The sequence below is a fragment of the Synchiropus splendidus genome, chromosome 6 (genome assembly GCF_027744825.2).
Source record: "Synchiropus splendidus isolate RoL2022-P1 chromosome 6, RoL_Sspl_1.0, whole genome shotgun sequence".
In the NCBI taxonomy this organism is placed as follows: Eukaryota; Metazoa; Chordata; class Actinopteri; order Syngnathiformes; family Callionymidae; genus Synchiropus; species Synchiropus splendidus.
This window is the reverse complement of record NC_071339.1, coordinates 8,516,165-8,534,247: the sequence shown is the minus strand read 5'-3', so window position 1 is coordinate 8,534,247 and position 18,083 is coordinate 8,516,165. Positions and strand designations below refer to the sequence as shown.

At 43.7% G+C, this 18,083-nt stretch overlaps 2 protein-coding genes across 5 annotated transcripts in view; both read left to right on the top strand.

The window, feature by feature from the left end:
- Window positions 1-104: 104 nt before the first annotated feature.
- On the top strand, window positions 105-2,340 carry rpl22 (ribosomal protein L22). The gene is made up of 4 exons (XM_053868401.1): window positions 105-157; window positions 454-567; window positions 975-1,099; window positions 2,156-2,340. The coding sequence occupies exons 1-4, from the start codon at window positions 146-148 to the stop codon at window positions 2,295-2,297; spliced, it is 393 nt and encodes a 130-aa protein (XP_053724376.1). The 5' UTR covers window positions 105-145; the 3' UTR covers window positions 2,298-2,340.
- A 955-nt stretch (window positions 2,341-3,295) lies between these two features.
- The window catches only part of chd5 (chromodomain helicase DNA binding protein 5), a 37,911-nt gene continuing 23,123 nt past the window's right edge, over window positions 3,296-18,083 (top strand). For 3 of the 4 annotated variants that reach the window (XM_053869068.1, XM_053869066.1, XM_053869069.1), the window contains exons 1-3: window positions 3,296-3,668; window positions 3,773-3,904; window positions 14,058-14,215. In XM_053869068.1, the coding sequence (XP_053725043.1) occupies window positions 3,838-3,904; window positions 14,058-14,215 (225 nt within the window). In that variant the 5' untranslated portion in view covers window positions 3,296-3,668; window positions 3,773-3,837. Of the gene's footprint in view, window positions 3,669-3,768; window positions 3,905-14,057; window positions 14,216-18,083 lie in introns of all 4 variants that reach the window. The other variant, XM_053869067.1, reaches the window with a different exon arrangement.

Genomic DNA, 18,083 nt, shown 5'->3' with positions numbered 1-18,083 from the left:
GATGTGAAAACAAATGTAAAAGAGACAATGCTGTCAATTCATTTGCTTAATCAACCTCAGACTAATCGATCGAATCGATGATGCAGCGGTGTTTAATATTCCCTGCGCAGCGCCCGCTCCTTCCTTTTCGCTGAGTGTGTCCGACATGGCTCCGATTGTGAGTAGATTCGGCTCAAATATACGGCAGAATAAACCTTTCATTTTGAGAAAATTCGGCTCCGTTGCGCGAATACCATATAGAGGATTACAAACGTGCGTTCTATCTGTTTAATCTTTCAATTAAAGAACCTTTTTCATCTTGAGCAGAACCACGTTGAGCTAGCGGTTGTTGCTAAGCTAGTTAGCGTGCTGTAGTTGTGCAGGGAAAAAAACGGTCGCGGTACATGGGCTTTACTTTTTGTCGTGCCAGAGTTGACGTTCTCTTATAATGTGTTCCCTCGTGTTATGTTACAGAAGAAGCAGCCTGTGAGGAAGCAGGGTGGTGGGAAGAAGAAGAAGCAGATCCTGAAGTTCACTCTGGATTGCACTCACCCTGTCGAAGATGGAATCATGGACGCTGCCAACTTTGTAATTTGTTTTGAATTTATTTAGCGTTTCACTAGCTGACATTTCAGATTATCACTGTTACCGATGAATGATCATAGGGAGTTGTAAACAATACGTATGAATGCTGAATGTTTTTTCACCGGAACGACACTTGTTTTAGCATTTGAGGAGTAGAACCAGACACTTCCTGATAGTACACGTCCCATAGCCTTTATTACTGGAGGCATTTACGTTGCCTTGTCTAATATGGAGACATAAAACATGGCATCGTTCCCATCACTTCATGTTAAAGGTGCAATAAATAAATTGTTCCAACCCACCCACATGTCTCTGAGCTGGCCGCCATTAATGATGTGAAACGTCGTGTTGGAAATGGCCAGCTGTTGGAGGTGGGGGAGTCGCTGATGTTTTCCTTTTTGCTTGATCAGGAGCAGTACCTGCAGCAGCGCATCAAGGTCAATGGAAAAGCTGGAAACCTTGGTGATGGCCGTGTGTCCATTGAGAGGAGCAAGAGCAAGATTTCAGTGAACTCTGAGGTCCCTTTCTCCAAGAGGTAGGATCACCATCAGTTTGACAGTGATATATTTTGGTTCCTGACTGAAAGGTCTGGCTCTTTCTTGGCCTTATTTGGTATGTGCCCACTGCACCCGCACCTCAGTCAGGCCACTCGCACTCACAGAGGGGTTTGGAGCAGTGACGGATTGAAGTGCTGTCATAAGTTTGGATTCAAATCATTTTCTGATCTAATATAGTTTGTCTTAGTTCTGACATAACACTCAATTGAGGTGTGTACCATGTATTAGCATGTATTGCATGTGACACCAGAAACACTCCAGCTAAGGGAGCCAAGCTTGACAGCTGGCTATTATCCTGTCTGTTTTTTTTGGGGAAAAAAAAGTTTTACTTTCAAGTTTGTGCTACAGATGAGCTTACTTTAATAGTCAAAACTGGCAAACATAAGTTATGCTGAATATGTCATACTAATGTTAGTCTGATCTTGGTGAAATATTTTTTAACTGTGTGCAAAGAAAATTGTTTCACATTAATTGGTAAAATTCAAATGATGCCCAAACTGAATCATCACGATAAAAAAAAAAAAGAATGTCAGTAGTTAGCAGGTAGTTTTTAATTGTAGTAATTCACATGTCTAGTTCATGTGGTTTGCAAGTCATTTCTGAAATGGAACGCTTTGCTAGTTTCGTTGCTGCCTCACGTCCAGCCCACTTGAGTTGTGTTGCACATGCAGTCAGACCATCTGTTCAATAGCTTTTGTTCTACTGTAATACACCCATATGTGTGTAGTCTAACAATCACTGTTGTGTAGATGGACATGAACATCCAAAGTTTGTTTTGTGTTGCTTGACTACAATCATAACTTAATGGCAGTGAAGAATACTGCTGAAAGTACTTCCAGAATGTGATCCGAACTAGGTTCTTGGAAGAGCTTGTATGATCCTAACCACGAGGGGGCGGTGTTGCCCATCTGTTATTTATGAGCTCACCTAAATCCATGTAGTATCATATGCTTGTGAACCACTTATCAAACCTATTTCTTCTGCAGTTTAAACATCAAGGGTTCTGTGATGCTGATTCCTTTTTTTCTCCACAGGTACCTGAAGTATCTGACCAAGAAGTACCTGAAGAAGAACAACCTGAGGGACTGGCTGCGGGTGGTGGCTAACACCAAGGAAAGCTACGAGCTCCGTTACTTCCAGATCAATCAGGATGAAGAGGAAGAAGAGGAGGATTAAACTTCTGTCACCACATTTTAATAAAATATCTTCCAAAGTTAAATGGGCCACCATTTGGGCTTCGGAGAGTTTTATTTTCGATTCCTGTGTTGGTCAAATGTTATTTTGTTATGCAGATTTCTTGTCAGCTGGGCTTTCCTTAAGACAAAGAGCCATTGGGCTGATGCATCAAGAGGAAGCAGTTGAGGCGCCCAGTTTGTCTGGTCCGGATGATTTTGAAGACCTGTGAGGCAGACCTGGTTGTTGGTTCCAGCTCATGGGAAGAACCTCGCCAGCTGGCCGGGAAGATCAACAGCTTTAGTAAGATAAACAGTGTGGCCTTCTGCCTATATTTATGATGCCCTCACAGCAGTGTCACACTATGAAACTGATCAAGACACGTTTGGGGAAAGTAAAATGTAAAGGCCTGCTGCTCATAATCTAAAAATATACTGTGAAAGGAAAATACTTTTCTCCACATGGTGCCAGTTAGTTTTATTTTCATACTAGTGAGCGTTGCTTGGAAGTCTATTGCCTCTCAAAATAAAGATTATTTTGTTTTCATGTTCAGTGCACACAGCTAACACAGGTAGTACTTAATGTCGTAATACTTGCCATCATAGTACTTATTATTCTTCACTTATTTGTTTTTTTAAAGGGATTCGTTGAATTAAATGTATATTATAACCCATTAACTTCTTTTATTTGTTTGGCGCCGCCCTCCCAACAGTCCCAGTATATAATGTGTACTACAAAAGGACATTGAAGACGCAACAAAATGTTCACGATTTTAATTCATTACTAGAGAGTTGACATTCAACCATATTTTAAAGACTAATTAATTCATAAAACGTATGGGAACCTGGCACCTTTAAAGAGCTGTATTTTGCCCCTATATTTGAATGTATTTTTCGCGCGCGACAGCGGAGCGGCAGCTCTTTTGACGTCGCCTCGGTGAGGACATCGGTGTTACAGTGGTAACCTTGACAACCGACGGACCGCCGCTGCCACCAGCATCCACTTGAGTTGACTTTGGAACAACTCTCCGCGACACCGACGAGGCACCAACTCCAGCGTCCGTCAGGGACACGCATTGCTCCCGTAAACCGGTTCAAACAACCCCCTCTCTGCGTTCCCTTCTCACATCCCAGGAAGTTTTTGTCTGAAATCTCTGGACTCGAAATCTGCGTCCGAATCTGCGACCGCCTCTTTTCTCTTCCCCGATCGGCAAACGACAAGTTTACCTGCCGACTAGTCTGCCATGACTAACTAGTTGTGGCTGAAATTATGGGATGTATCGTCATGGCAACAGACCAGACGTCACAATCTGGGCATGTGTGTTCCATTTTGTCTTTTATTTTTCCGCCTGCGAGAGCCGCACAGAGATCAGAGGTAAATATATTTTCATTCGCAACACCCAGCTCAGTTTTTTTTTTTTAATTTAAATGGATAAAAATCTGTCGTGACTTTTTCTTTTTTCCCCCTTCTGGAGAAAGGATCGAGGCTGCGGCGCGTGGAGCGTTTTACTTTCTCGCTGTGAAAAGGAGGCGATGAGCTGAAGATGCCGGGGTCTCTGAGTAATGAAGACGAGGGACAGGACGACATGGATTTTGAGGACGACATGCCAGGTGAGGTGGGGGTGGGGGGGTGGTTGGAGGGGGGGCGGGGTGTCCTTCACATTATTTTTGCGCCGCTACGCCTTGAATGCGGGGAAAAGGGCTGAGACCAAAGAGGAGGGGTGGAGGGGGGCAGTCGAGCTGCTACCCAGCCGCACGACTCAAGGTGTGTTTGGACGTTTTCGCTGTGCCTTTGCATCCAACTGTGCGGACGAACGCAGAGCATGATGGAAAAAAAAAACCTGCCGCATGCTCGAGAAAGGATCTGCGCCTGCATGATAACTTACTAACAGTGCACCGAGCCATTTTGGATTAGACGGTTAACCCAACTTTTAATCGGTTCTAGAACACACCAGGTCGATTGTTAAACACTCATATAATGTATAGTGTTTCAGCCAAAAAGTAAATCTGCATATTTTATTTTCAAAATCATTTTAATATAGAATTTTAAAAGACCTGATCGCTTGTGTTTATCTGTCAAACTGTCCCGAAAAAAAAAAATAAAACAAATGTAATGGCGGATAATAAATAAGGTTTTAAGGACACGCTGATAAAAGCACTGGGAACATATGAGTCAATCCTGAATTAGCGTTTTGATTCATTCTGTGGCACAGAAGGAGCTCATGGAGAGTGATTGAGTACTGCCACCTGCTGGACATGTGCTCTCACGGCCATCAACAATGTATGAAATGCTAAAAAAAAATACCCCAAAAAAGAAGAAAAAACTACTATCGGCTGCTAAAACTGCTATCGAAACGTACAGATGAAACCAGGTAGTACATACCTGTGAACCTCTGCCAATAGCCCCCCTTATAAAGCGGTGCAATTCCCCTTATAAATTGAAAAGACACCTTACAAACACAATAGCGGTGAATTTTAATATTTTATTATTACTATCTACATCACAGCGAGACAGACAATCTACTGGAAAATGATAACAAAGACAACACATATAAAAGCTCTTGCATTGCATTTACCATGTGCAGCATGTTTTAAAATAAATAATTCTTCCATAGTGTCTTTCAATCAAAATATCATAGAACTAAGCATGGAAGAATCGGAGTCTGAATGATTCCTCTTGCGACACAATTCAAAACAACGGATGTGGGCCACAGTGCAACTCTCCTATCGGCAAAGCCGAAAGCAACGAGAAAGCTAAATGTGTGACTGAGGATAACTTTTGCTAGTATGATGCGCTGGCCGTCGTCAGCTACCAGCGAGATGAGACGATCCGTTTTGGATCCGAAATTGGCGAGTCAATATCGGCCTGACGTAAAACGTCAGTGGGAATTTTTGTTATTCGACTTTATTTTTCCCTTTATAAAAGTCGTACATGACTTGAAATTGTAAAAAAAAGTGTAGAACACAGGGAAAACATGTGAGTTGACAGGTATGGTAGTGTAAAAAAATCAGATGGTCAGAGGCGTCTTAGCACGACAATGCTAATGTTGCCGCTAAGATTTGTGTTCTACTGCCCATCGTATTCACACATGCAGTTTGAGGGCACGATATTTCTGCTTCATATTCAATGCAAATCATTCAGTCGGGGTGTGTTGATGTTGATATGTTGATGATACTGAGTTCACTGTCAAAGTAGAGCTGCACCTGCAGTGTTGTAAACTCTTTGGACTTGACACAGGATGTAGGTCTTCATCCTGGCTGAGGAACGTAATATGATCTCTATCTGAGGAGGCTGATAAAACACCAATCCTGACTGTGAAATGCAGGGAAAGATAAAGCTATTTTCAACGTATGTGGCTCTCAGTCAGATGTTGATGATCTGCTGATGTGTTAACCCTTCACGCCCCATACCATAAAAGCCAGATGCAACTGTCCACCGCCGTAGTATTTCTATTACAGCTGCAAATCTGTGTAAAAACGGTCCATTTTCTCCGCTCCTCCGTTGGATGTGATTACAGTTCACCCTTGATCTGAGTTGATGGGGCCATGCCAGGAGCTTTTCACACGCTGAGTGATGTAGAGGTTTTCTCCCAAGAGCTTTTCAGAAGAAGAGTCACAACCCTCCACTCTGTGATGGCTTGCTGAACGCTCTCCACCATCCTCACTTACCAGGCTCACAATTAAACTGCACAGACTCTGCAGAGGTGTAAAAACACTTGGAAACACTTGTCGCTCATTTATTTCCAAGCCAAAAAAAAAAAATCAGTTGGTCAGCCAGTGACAGACCGCGTGTCTGAACGTACGATAGCAGTGACCTGGGTCAACTGAACAAAAGTGGCCAACACATTTCGTCCAATCTGCTTCTCGGTGGTGGTTCTTCGTTGTTGTTGGTGAACCTGGATAGCAAGTCATGAGTGTTGAAATCTCAGTTACTCTGCTGCCCTACTACTCTTTGCTTTCTTCGCACGAGCATTCATGCTCATTCAGTTGAATGAGATTTAGATTTATTTCTGTTGAAGTAGACACTCTCCTGCTGGAGTAGAGCTGCAGGTGATGGTCATGTATCTCCAGGTTTTTCTGAGGACGTATCTGGTTTTGTTTAAGAGGCCTGGAGGAAGGTTCCTCACATCCATTCCTATTACCACTTGTCCAGTTCCCTCTTCCATTCTTGTCGTGATTATGATTATCAGCATATTTACAAAAATCCCCCCAAAATATATAAAAATAATAACATAAGTTTGAAGTACATGATGTTTCTCTAGAGAAAACATACAACATTTCTTTGTAATAACAGCGTCTTTAATAGGTGTAAGAAAATGTCGATATGCTCAAATGTTGCGATACTTGATTTTAAGATATTGTATCAATATATTTGCTAAAATATGGCAATACTTTTTGCGTGATATTGTCTTCATATTTTAACTTATCTATATCAAGATCAAATACATATATGCTTGGATATGCTGCTTCTTTTTTGCACATTGAAGTTATTTTGTTAATTCATTCCTCTGTTGGAGTGTGAAATTTAAGTAAACATGAAGTGAACTAGACACCATAACAAAAAACATGCAGATGCAGAGGTGCCTTTCTTTTCCGCAACATGCGTGTGCCTCAATTGAAAGCCTGATGCTTCAATGTGCAGAATGGAAGGCTGACTTCAGCGTCACTTTTGGGACGCAAAAATCCACTTGTAAGTCGTCCCTATTGGATTGTTGTCCTAAGCTCTATCTTTATTGACTGGGTAGCACAGAGGTAGTGATCCACAGCAGAATGTTATCAAAAATGTCATAATTCCCTCGAACACACTCCTTGAAACAAATGCAATATACAGTTTCGTACTGCAACTATCTGAGTCCTTAGAAAGCTGATCTGTATCTCAGAGCTTTAAGCACAATTCCAGAACAATTCAGTAAGTGAGCGCGTTTTGGGACATTTCTAATTGTTTTTATCCAGCGCTTCAATGTAACAGGGAATGTCAGGAATGTGGGTCATGTTCTTCTCATCATCAGGATTCTGGCAATTAATGCACAACAATGTCAAAGTGGGGGAGAATGAGACCTCTAAAAGCGTGTCCTCGCTGTGTTTGTCGCGGAGCACAAACTGTCCTCGTTCTCTTTGTTCCTCTGGAGATTCCAACGCTATCACAGCCCGTTTCCTGGTGTCTTCACTCTTGTTTTGTTCTTCGCCCCCTAAAATTGAAACATTATCACAGGCTTTTGTGTGCAGACTCATGTTATCCCCAGTTGAAAAATAATGTCTATTTTTGGAACGCACAGAAAGTTGACACCATTTCATTTCAGCTGCATGGATGCCTTTGAAATGTAGCGTCTCGACTTTAACTGCAGTCTCTTGCGTTTCATTACCATATCTATTAAACAGGATTACTCCTGAAAAACACGAGGGCCTCATTGGACAGGATGAGAGAACATCCTACCCTTCTTGCAAACTGGGCGGCAAGGTAGAAAAAAAAAAAAAAGATGAATTCACTTCCAGTAAACAGGCCTGCTCTCCAGGGAAAACCTTGCAACTGTTCTCACTAATGGGCCGTGCGCCGGTAGGATGCAACTCTGCTGTTACGCCGATGACTCGTTCATCTGACATGACTCCTGTCCGTTTGGTATCCTGGTGCCAAATGACTGGGCTGCCCTCACGCTCTTAACACCTGGCACCATCTGGCCACTAACAATACTCCACACTTTTGTCTGGTGGAGTCTGGAAGAATGATGTGGTTTGGCTCAGTATCGGTAAATAGTTAAGTATAAAAAAATATATACATATTAGTTTCTAATTATATCTGCGCTTCTGTGACTGCAGTCACATGCAGACAGTACTGTGACTAACAAAGGCACCGAGTCTTAGAACACTGTTGAATGTACTCCTTAGAGATTTTGAAGTTTTGAAGTGTTCCAATGTGTACCATTGGAGTCTAAGCCTAGAATTCTGCTACAGGAGTGCATCCACTTGTTAGCTTGTTGAAGTCGGAACCCTCTTGGATGAGGAGCCCTGGTGTTGTGCGTGACAGCAGGAACGCCTTCAACACTTGAGCGATGTTGCAAAGCGAAGGAATATTAATGGACCTCTAGCTGTAGTTTGCATGTTCCCCCTGTGCCTCACTAGGTCAATTGGATACTCTAAAATTGCCCCTACAGTAGGTGTGTGTGTGCCCTACCATGGACTGGCGACCTGTCCAGGGTGTAGTCCTAGCTCTCGCCCAATGACTGCTGGGATAGACTATGACAGACTACTAACAATGTATGTATGTATATTCATGATAATTTAGTTTTTTCCATCTTTTATTTGATCAACATTTTTGAAAAGGATAAATATAATGGTTATGTATGTCACGCTGGATGGTACAAAGGACTAGCATTACAGTGTGTCCTTTTGAAAGTGGCTTCACTTTTGGGTCATATGTTGCACTCCTTGATGTTCTAGAATTCTGACATGCTACGACGGTGAATGGGTCTTCACCTGGTTTTAAAAGATTACTATAAAACAACTGCATTCTCCCGTGAGCGTGGCGTGTCAATCGGTGTTAGCCAGCAGCAACACTCAACAAAATAAATGCCATAATCACACGCTATTGAGTGCAGATCAACTTTAACAGCCGCAGCACAAATAGATGGAGTGTCTGCCCTGCCGCTAAATGGGATCTCCCAGGAGGAGCACTGAGGGATACCGAGCATATCTTCCGCCTCTGTGCTTGCTGGAACCAGAGCGACCTGCTGTTGCTTGTCAGCTGTAATGATTCCGCGGCCGCCGTGTACAAACGTTGTGACTGCTGCCATGGAGAAGTAAAAGTCGCAGTCCTGATCCTAAACAACAGACCAAGCCACACAGATCCGAGCTTGTTCAGAGGGCAGCTCGGATTCGTTCTTACGTCCGCGTCTCATGTACAGACCGGAGGGCATGAAATATGCAGCGCGTGTATCAGAGTCAATCTGGCAACACTCGGCCTCCAGTTTAGTGCTCCCTTGGGTAGCAGGCGGGAAAGATCTGGGAGGAGGAATTCCTGTGTCGTCAGTACCTCCTCATCCACTTATCCTATTTAGCAATGAAAGCAGACCTGCGCGCACATCAGTGGTCTCCAAGCTTTAATCAGAGGAAATTACAGGTTGCAGCGGATTGAATCGATGTGACCCACAAACCGAGGCTAATGTGCACACAATGTCCATCCTAGTCTGATGGTGCTGAGGCTGATTTATCGCCATTGAAATTTTCATATGGAAGCAATGTGGTGGCGCTGTCATGATGTAAACGTGTTCATGGTACTGAACACTTTCCAGATGAAAAAAAAGTGCTGTCAAAGGTCATTTGAGTGTGAGGATGTCAGTTTTGCTCAGGGGCATTTGCAGAGCCCACGCTGTGTTATTTGGTGGCTTTAAATAGCTGTCAACAAAAACAGTGAAGAGGTGGTGGTGAAAGCTCAGAGACTTGTGCCCTGCCACCAATCTGCTTTCCATATCGTGGAGACCTTCAGAGGCTGAGCAAAAGGCCTTTTTACTGCTGTCCCATCTGTTCGTACCATCTGAACCTCCGTCTCTGGGAATGATTAAGTAGACTGACAAAAACTTCAGAATTATTGTGGCTTGCTCTCAGTTTCCTTGTGCATTCAGGTGGCATTGCCATTGCCGAGTGGTCTTTAGTCCCATTTTCGCTCCCTTTATATACAAAATTGTACCCGTCTGTTTCAAACCATAGTAGTGTTAATGATAAACCTTCTGTCAAAAATGAGTGTTGTATGACTGTCATAAAACTTGATGACCAAAATAAACCATTATGTTCATCATCTTTTTGACTCTGATAAAATGTTATGACTTCTAGGAGCAGGTGCAACTGGTGTCGGAAAAAAACTTTTTGAACCGGAGCTTGATCCTTGAACAATAATGGTTGCCATTACGACATACAACAGAACATGTTTTGAAAGAAAGAAAATATAAAGCAGGTAAATTACCCCTAAAGTAAAGTTTATGACTTCAAGATATTGGTTGGAACAAGCAGATACAGTGTTTTCCGCACTATAAGGCGCACCTAAAAGCCTTCAACTTTCTCAAAAGCTGTGCCTTATATATTGGTTACTCATGGCTACCGTAGTCAGGGGGCATCACCGAAGTAACAGAGGTAAGAATGGTAAAGAGGCATTCCAGTCCCACGCCATTTGTGTGTGTGTAAAGACCTCAAAATGGCTCCATTCAAGAGACACGCTTACAACACAGACTTCAAACTCCAGGCTATCAGTCATGCAGTAGAACATGGGAATGGAGCTGCAGCGAAAGAATTCAACATTCACGAATAAATGGTGTGAAAATGGAGGAAGCAACAAGATGACCTGCAGAAAGTAAAAAAGACACAACAGTTTCCGAGGGGACAAAGCAAGATGGCCACAGTTAGGGTGTTAGTGGGTTATTGACTAGAGAACAACAAGTAGAAGCGTCTCGACAGAATGAACTCTTGGAGTGAAAATGTGAACTTGACACCAAGAATTTAGAGGCGGTCCTTCTTGATGCTTTTGGTTTATGAAAAGACGTAATCTCGCCATCCGCACACAAACTAGTGTTTCTCAGCAACTGCCAAAAGACTACCAAGAAAAGCTGGCCGCTTTCCACACATACTGCAAAAACAAAATCGCTGAAAAAACGGATCAACATGGATGAGGTTCCACTCACCTTTGATATTCCTGTGAAGCGCACTGTGAATGTAGGCACCACAGGGAATGAGAAGTCATCATTCACTGCAGTTCTCGCCTGCTAGGCGAGTGGCCAGTAACCTCCAGCCATGGTTATTTTCAAGAGGAAAGCCTTGCTGAAAGAAAACTTTCGAGCCAGCGTGGTCATCAAAGCTAACCTGCAGGGATGGATGTGGCTGAGAGAAATTTGCGTCAAGAGACCGGGTGGCTTTTTTCACACAGCTCCGTCCAAGTCGATCTACGACTCCATGTGCTTCCATATCACCGATAGTGTCAAAAAAAAGTGAAGCATATTAATTCGGTGCATGCTGTCATCCCGGTTGGATTGACGAAAGAATCCAGACGCTAGATATTGGTGTCAACAGGGCATTTAAAGCTAGACTGCGAACTGCGTGGGAGCAGTGGGTGACAGAAGGCAAACACACGTTCACCAAGATGGGGAGACAGTGCCAAACCACATACGGCACTATCTGCCATTGGATCGTCAATGACCAGGCTGACATATCAGTCCCAACTGTGGTCCGAGCTTTCAGGAAGGCAGGAATTGTCACTGAACAGCAGCGACTCTGACTCGAATAATGATGACTTTGACGGGATGAAACCTGGCACGTTGGACGCCATATTCGCCCAACTGTTCAATTCAGACACTCAAGAAGAAGAATTCCAGGGATTTGTGGATGAGGAATGAACTGACAAAGTGAGCTTTACCTGTTTCTGAACGAGGATGGTAATATTGTGAATATGGACATGAACGTTGTTATATTGTTCTTGTTTTAAGAGTTCCTATATTGTGACTGCACTCACATTTGACTTTTACGTGTTTACTGAATCAAGGAAATGTTCCCTCCACTATGTGATAAAAAAAAAAAAACCTGTGCACCACCTGTTATACCTTGCTGTTGTTAAAAGCTGAACTGTGTCACAAAAATGCTACGTCACTGACATTACTTCGGGGAGAACAATAAAACAGCTGTTTATTCATTTTGGGAGTGAACAGAGTGGTCAGATCGCTGGTTCATATTCTATTACCGGTTATGAAGTTTGACTTATCTGACTGTTTAGTTGACATTCGCTTTAGCGCAGCTCCTTCTAGTGGATGGATAACGCAACCTTAGCCACTGCTTTAGCTTCTATTCTATGCGCCTTATAACGCGGTGCAGCCTACATATGAAAACTGTTTTAAAATAGGCCATTCATTGAAGGTGCGCCTTACAGTGCATAAAATATGGGGGTTAACGGTTGATAGTAGTTTTCAAGCAATTTAAAAATAAAGCCGTGTAAATGACCCTTAAAGCAGCAATATGTAGTTTAAGAATATTTGCTTTTGGCGATGCCAAAGCTGCCTTAAAGCTGGGTCTCTGGTCCCGCCCCCTATGAGGAAAGGCCATGGCGAAACAGTGAAAAATGTAATTACAGATGGCAATATACACAACACTGTCCAGCTTACACTTGCAAAGGCAACGCTAGAAGCATCTATCATTCAACATCAGGAATCGAACTCCGTCATGAAGCCAGTGAGGAGAGGCAGGATCCAGCAAGAGGCTGAAGCAGCTGCAAGACCGACAGGCCCAGATTATAAATCTTATGTTTAAGAAAATGGGAAAAGTTTGAGATTTACTGAATTGCTGACAATAAACCGCTATCTTTTGGTGATGAGAAAGAAATGTGTAAGACACAGCCGTCATCACGAGTCCGTCTCCTTCATGTTCATCTCCACCTACATGATGTGTTATGTGCTATCCGTTTGTATTGATGTTTCCACTTAGGCTTAGTTTAAATACCTTTGATCACCTGAGAGTACATCTTCAATAAGCGCTGCATCATGCATCATGACTCAGCGTATTTCAGTAAGGAGCAGACAAACAGAAATCAGAGCGTGAGCATCAAAACGTCCGCTCACACGTTTATTTCGAGTTGACTTTGGACACACACATCACAGTTAGAAACTATTCTTCTTCAATCAGTTCCTAAACAATCGCCAGGGATGATGAAATGTGGCGCTGGTCGCGTCTCTCAGCAGCTCTGAGCAGGTCTGCAGATCAGAGGACTCAACGGCAGCAGCGACAGACCAAACATGATATATAGCATGTTACTCTTGTCCAAACCAGATGGACCATAAACACTGCTAATGACAGTGAATCAACTATTTTTCTGTCTGATAAATGCTAGCGGAGGGTAACTGCTAGCGGCTAATGTCAGAGCTAATCCGTTTTGCTGGCGATATCTACACTATACTGTGATAAACACAATAAAATGAGAAACGGACACTTACACGTTTGTTGTCATCTCAAAAATAAGTTCCCCACATTTGATAAAACACCCAAGACCAGCGGTAAACACAAAGAATGCCTTACAAGTCCAGTACAAATACTGTTTTTCACAACAATATATTGACTAACATGACTAGCGTGATTATTAGCATCACGGCTAATCGGTTTTGCCAGCTATAGGTTCACTCTATGCTTCAACAGTGCATACAGTGAACAAAACTTTAACAGAGTTGCTAAGAAAAAAATTTGTCTCAAAGAAAGAAATAGCAGACTTTTAGGGTTCAACTTTATAAACAGCTTTCTAATTTGACTTCACCATTTTCTTCTGAACAGCACAAGTTTATAAAACATTCTAGTGTGTATTTTACAAAATACCTATATTCAGGTGCTTAGCAAATGAGGGATTGGCTGCAGTCAGCGTATCATAAGAGCCCGCGGGTGGGGTGAACACCTCCCCTACTTTCGGGTGCTTAAGGGACTATTCACACTGCGGACTCTTTCTCGAGACAAAGTGCTCAATAGTCCGACATGTGAACACAAGCAAACTGGGTTTTGGCGGCGCACTTGATCCTGCCTGGAGAGCTGCACCTCATCCCGGTAAGCTCTCCGCGGGGGTGAGGTTCAGGTGACTCGGCGCTAGATGCCGGAAACTACGTCCACACAAACATAATGAATGCCGGACAGTAAAGGGTCTGATTATTGTCTGGGCGAACAACATTGCTGCTTAAAAAAATCAAAATTTAACTTTTGTTTGAGGTTAACATGGGCACAGATCAACTGACCAGAAGTTCCATTTCTGTTTTTCCAGATGAGGATGACGATGGGGAGCGCCACTCTGTTCCCCTCAGTTCTCTTCTTCAAGAAAGCTTCTTCTCGGACGACGACTCCCTCAAACAACAGAAGAAGAAGAAGCCTAAAAAGATGAAAGAGGACAAGATGCCGAAGGTTAAGAAGAGGAAAAAGGAGGTATGGAGACTTTTTAGCATTGGATATGTCGGTCACAGTAGTTTGAGCTCAATATACTTTTAATAAGTAAGTTTATGTCTCTCTAGGCTGTTTTTCTTGAAGAAATGGTCCGTATTAAGTGGTGGTCACTTTCAGTAAGACCATGCACATGTTGAGTCATTGGGTAGCAGGAGGGAGGAATAAGAAATGCTGTTATATTGATGAGTCTGAGGACCTAAGAAGGACTTGAGTTTCTTCAGTAGACGCTTGGAAAACAACAGGGCTGAGTTGGGAGTCTGACAACTTCTGCTGTGAGTGGCTTGATGTTGGCCATTAGAGTTCACTTCAGTTGAAGTGTGAATGAACAGGGGTGAAGCAGGGGATCATTTTAAAAGGCAATTTACAGCAGGGTCTGAGTCTACGTTTCAGCATCCACGTCAACAGTTCCACAAACCCGGAATGCAGCCGTCTGAAACATTGTTTTATTCATTGGCAGCAGGAATGCACTGAAACTAAGCTACACGTGTGCGTCTGATTTCACAGCATCAGCGACATCGCCAGGATATTCCTCGCTGCTGGCGGGAGATGCCAGCAGTGCTGTGCGGAGTGTTGGCTGGCTGTCTGGCCCTTTGGCTGGTACACACTGAGCTAATGAGAGGAGACTCCCTCTGACACAGATCTGCTCTGTATTCTCTGCGATCTCCCCTCTCACCTTATACAGCTTTGATAACTGCTGCTCTGCCTGGTCCGGACTGAAGCATCGGTTCAGTCTCTCCCCAAATATCTCAGTCAGGCAAATGTCGGTCCTCCTCTAAATTGGAATAAGATGCTATTTTTTGATGCCGTGAAGTAAACTGAATATTATCGACTAGCTGCTCCTTCAGTCACCAGGGGATATCTGCCCCACTCCTGATGGCAAATCCATTATGAGGGAGCATCAGATTTGATTACAAGATCTGCACTTATCAGATTCCCTTCCCTCTTAAAGGAGTGACGGCACCTTTCGGGCTGTACCCTTCCTGTTCACCTACTGCAGCTGATGGTAGGAACATGACTGGCTCCACTGTGTCGGCCTCAGCTGAGATGAGGAGCCATCATTTAGTCTCAGTCATGTTGATATTCTGTTCCAACGCTGCTTGGCTTCACCTCAACTTGGCCAGTGAAAGCGTGGGCAACAAAGAATCTGTGGCACGCGTCCAGTTTTAGAATCCTAGACTTCACGATGTAGAGTCTTGGATACCACACACCCCATTCTGTCGGTGCCCCCCACACTCACTGTTTGTTTTCCGACATTGTTATTCTCAAGCTTACCCTGGTGTATGGGTTTGAGTCTGTCCATGTGTACTGGGATTGGCGAGTCCTCTGCCCCTCGCCCCGGCTGGGATGGGTTCCAGCCCCCCGTGACCTCGTTTAGGGAACAAGCTGTGGAAAACGATGCTGCAGTTTAACAGTCGTAACATCGCAACTGGGTCACACCACGCTTCGTCTTCATATGAGGACCAGCTCTCATGTGTACATGGAAGCTTTTGGACATATCTCTGACTGCAGGTGACTCATCTGAGGAGGACACAATATCTGACGTTCCTTTGTTTTTGTCATGAACCCCAAAGAAATTAAAGACGACTGATGTGGATCTCTTGCTATTGTTGCTGAGGAAGATGACAGCACTCCGGGTCCTCAGCAGTCTCTCTCTTGCTATTCTAAACTCTCCATTAAACCATTAAATGACATATTCTCAGCTTTGGTCTTTCACACACGGGTGCTTATCCTCCCAAAGGTTTGAGTGACAATGGTGACATGGAAAGCAAAGAGGCAGACTGAGAGGGGAAAAGGATCTGTAATCTAGCAGACAGGGGAAAGATACGTGCTGAAGCTTGAGCACGACTGAGAATGTATATGTGTCCTGTTAAAATCTGTGGCTGCTAGAATACAAGTAACGTCCGACTTACGACCGGGACAGAGGGAATTTAGACATAGACCCCATCCAGACGGCGATAAAAGGGTCTTATCCACGCAAGCTTTTGGTTGTTTAGGCCTGCCATCCAGACGAATCCAGTGTATCCACCCACTGTATCCAATACTTTTTAAAACTGGGTCCCAGATTTAGTTATCCTTTACAGATATGGAAACTCTTCTCTGTGTGGACAGTGGATCCGGTATTTTCTGAAAACATTCACATCAAGACATTGTTCCTCCTCTCTTATAGCCCTCTGACCCAGAAGGCATCAACAGTCACTTCATAACCACTAGAATGGTGAACTACGGCATGGCGCTCGCCCGGCAGCATCATTTGACCATACCGGAACTTTTAGCTGAACATCTGATCCACATAAACAGTCTGTTTACATCGCGCTTGCTTTTAAGCGCATGCGTTCCGCAGTCCTTTCTTACGTGTTACAGCGCTCCTACAGTCCTGGTATATGTACTACATTGTTTTCGCAGATTTATGTGGATGGCAGAAAAGGCTTTGTTTTTCACGGAGCACTTTTATGAAACCGGCGTGGAAAGTTTGTGTTGCTCCGTGTGGGTGTTGCCCTCAATGGGCAGAGATGGGCAGAATGAAGTGAGGGTGTTCTCCATTCATGTTAAAAAACGAATGAGGAAATTTCCAAAACGTGAGCGAATTAGGGATTTTAAATTCTCAAGGGCCAGTTATAGACTCATTGCTCATTGGATAGAAATGTTGCTTGGCCCCTTGTCAGTTTGACTCGCCTGCCATCAATTCTGTGGGCAGTGCTTTTTTAAACCTATGTCAGATGATCTGTGTTGAGAACTTCACCTTTAAATGGTCATAATGTAATGGCTAATGCATCTATGAAGTTTTTACAGTAAGAACTGATGGTGAGTATCTTATGTCATTTTTTTAAAAACTCTGAATATGACAAAAAAACTGGTGGATGGTTTCGATGTTGCTGCTGAACTGAGACTGTTGCTTGCTTCCACCTCATCTTTGCTTTCATCAGTTTTCATCTTTGGCTTATCACTTCTTCACCTCGATCATCAATGGTCTCCCCTCCCCCTCCCCAATCTTTCTCTCCCTCTCACACTGTTCTCTCTCTCTCTCTTTCTCCGACTCTCTCGCCGTCGTGCTCGCTCTGGCTTGTGCATAAATGAGATTTGTCTAGACGAGTGCTGGGGACTCAGCTCTGCAACCACAGGCCTCTGCATAACAAGCTTGTTTTGCACACGCTGCCGATTGGATGGCGGCGCTCCACTGACTGCCATCGAGTTGATGCATAGATGTTGAAAGGAGGGGTGGAAGATAGAGTGAAAGAAAGAGTGAGAGAGAACTAAAGCCAACGAGTGTAAGATTAATAGAGGGGTGAGATGTGCAGGAGGGAAAGTGAGAGAAAATGAAGGCGGGAGGGTGGGAGAGGAAGGAGAGGGAGCCAGACACTGCTCAATTTTGGTTGCCATGGCAACACTGCCAGGCTGCTGGTACAGGGATGGCGGGTGCTGCAGCAACGTGAGTCTTTCCACTGCGCCACAGAGCGAAACGCCAGTGAGTCTCTCAGTCGAATCACAGGACTGATGAGCAACAGGCAGAGAGCAGAGCAGTGCAGCTGCTGGGCTCCAGTTCTATCGCACACAAAGAGGAATGGTTTGATATAAACATACGCATCCATGGGATGAATATATTCAGAAGCCAAATACTGGGCAATGACTTCAGTTTTAAAACAAACACACAAAAAAACCCAGACAATCTTGTAATGGATCTTATGGTTGAAAGCAGCTGAAACCGACCGTAGTGTCGGAACTTTGGACACGCAGGCTAAAGCAGCGCATTTTGAGCCCTTTATTGTCAATAAAGATGTGTGGAGTTCATAATTCAAGTTTAGAACATTGCCCTGTTTGTTTCATGAGTCAGTCTCCATGCTGGAGCCCGTTT

What these genes read in the sequence shown, in the direction of transcription:
- rpl22 (XM_053868401.1), top strand. An exon ending in TCATGGACGCTGCCAACTTT is followed by an intron (nt 568 to 974) that starts GTAATTTGTTTT and finishes TTGCTTGATCAG; the next exon opens with GAGCAGTACCTGCAGCAGCG. An exon ending in GAGGTCCCTTTCTCCAAGAG is followed by an intron (nt 1,100 to 2,155) that starts GTAGGATCACCA and finishes TTTTCTCCACAG; the next exon opens with GTACCTGAAGTATCTGACCA.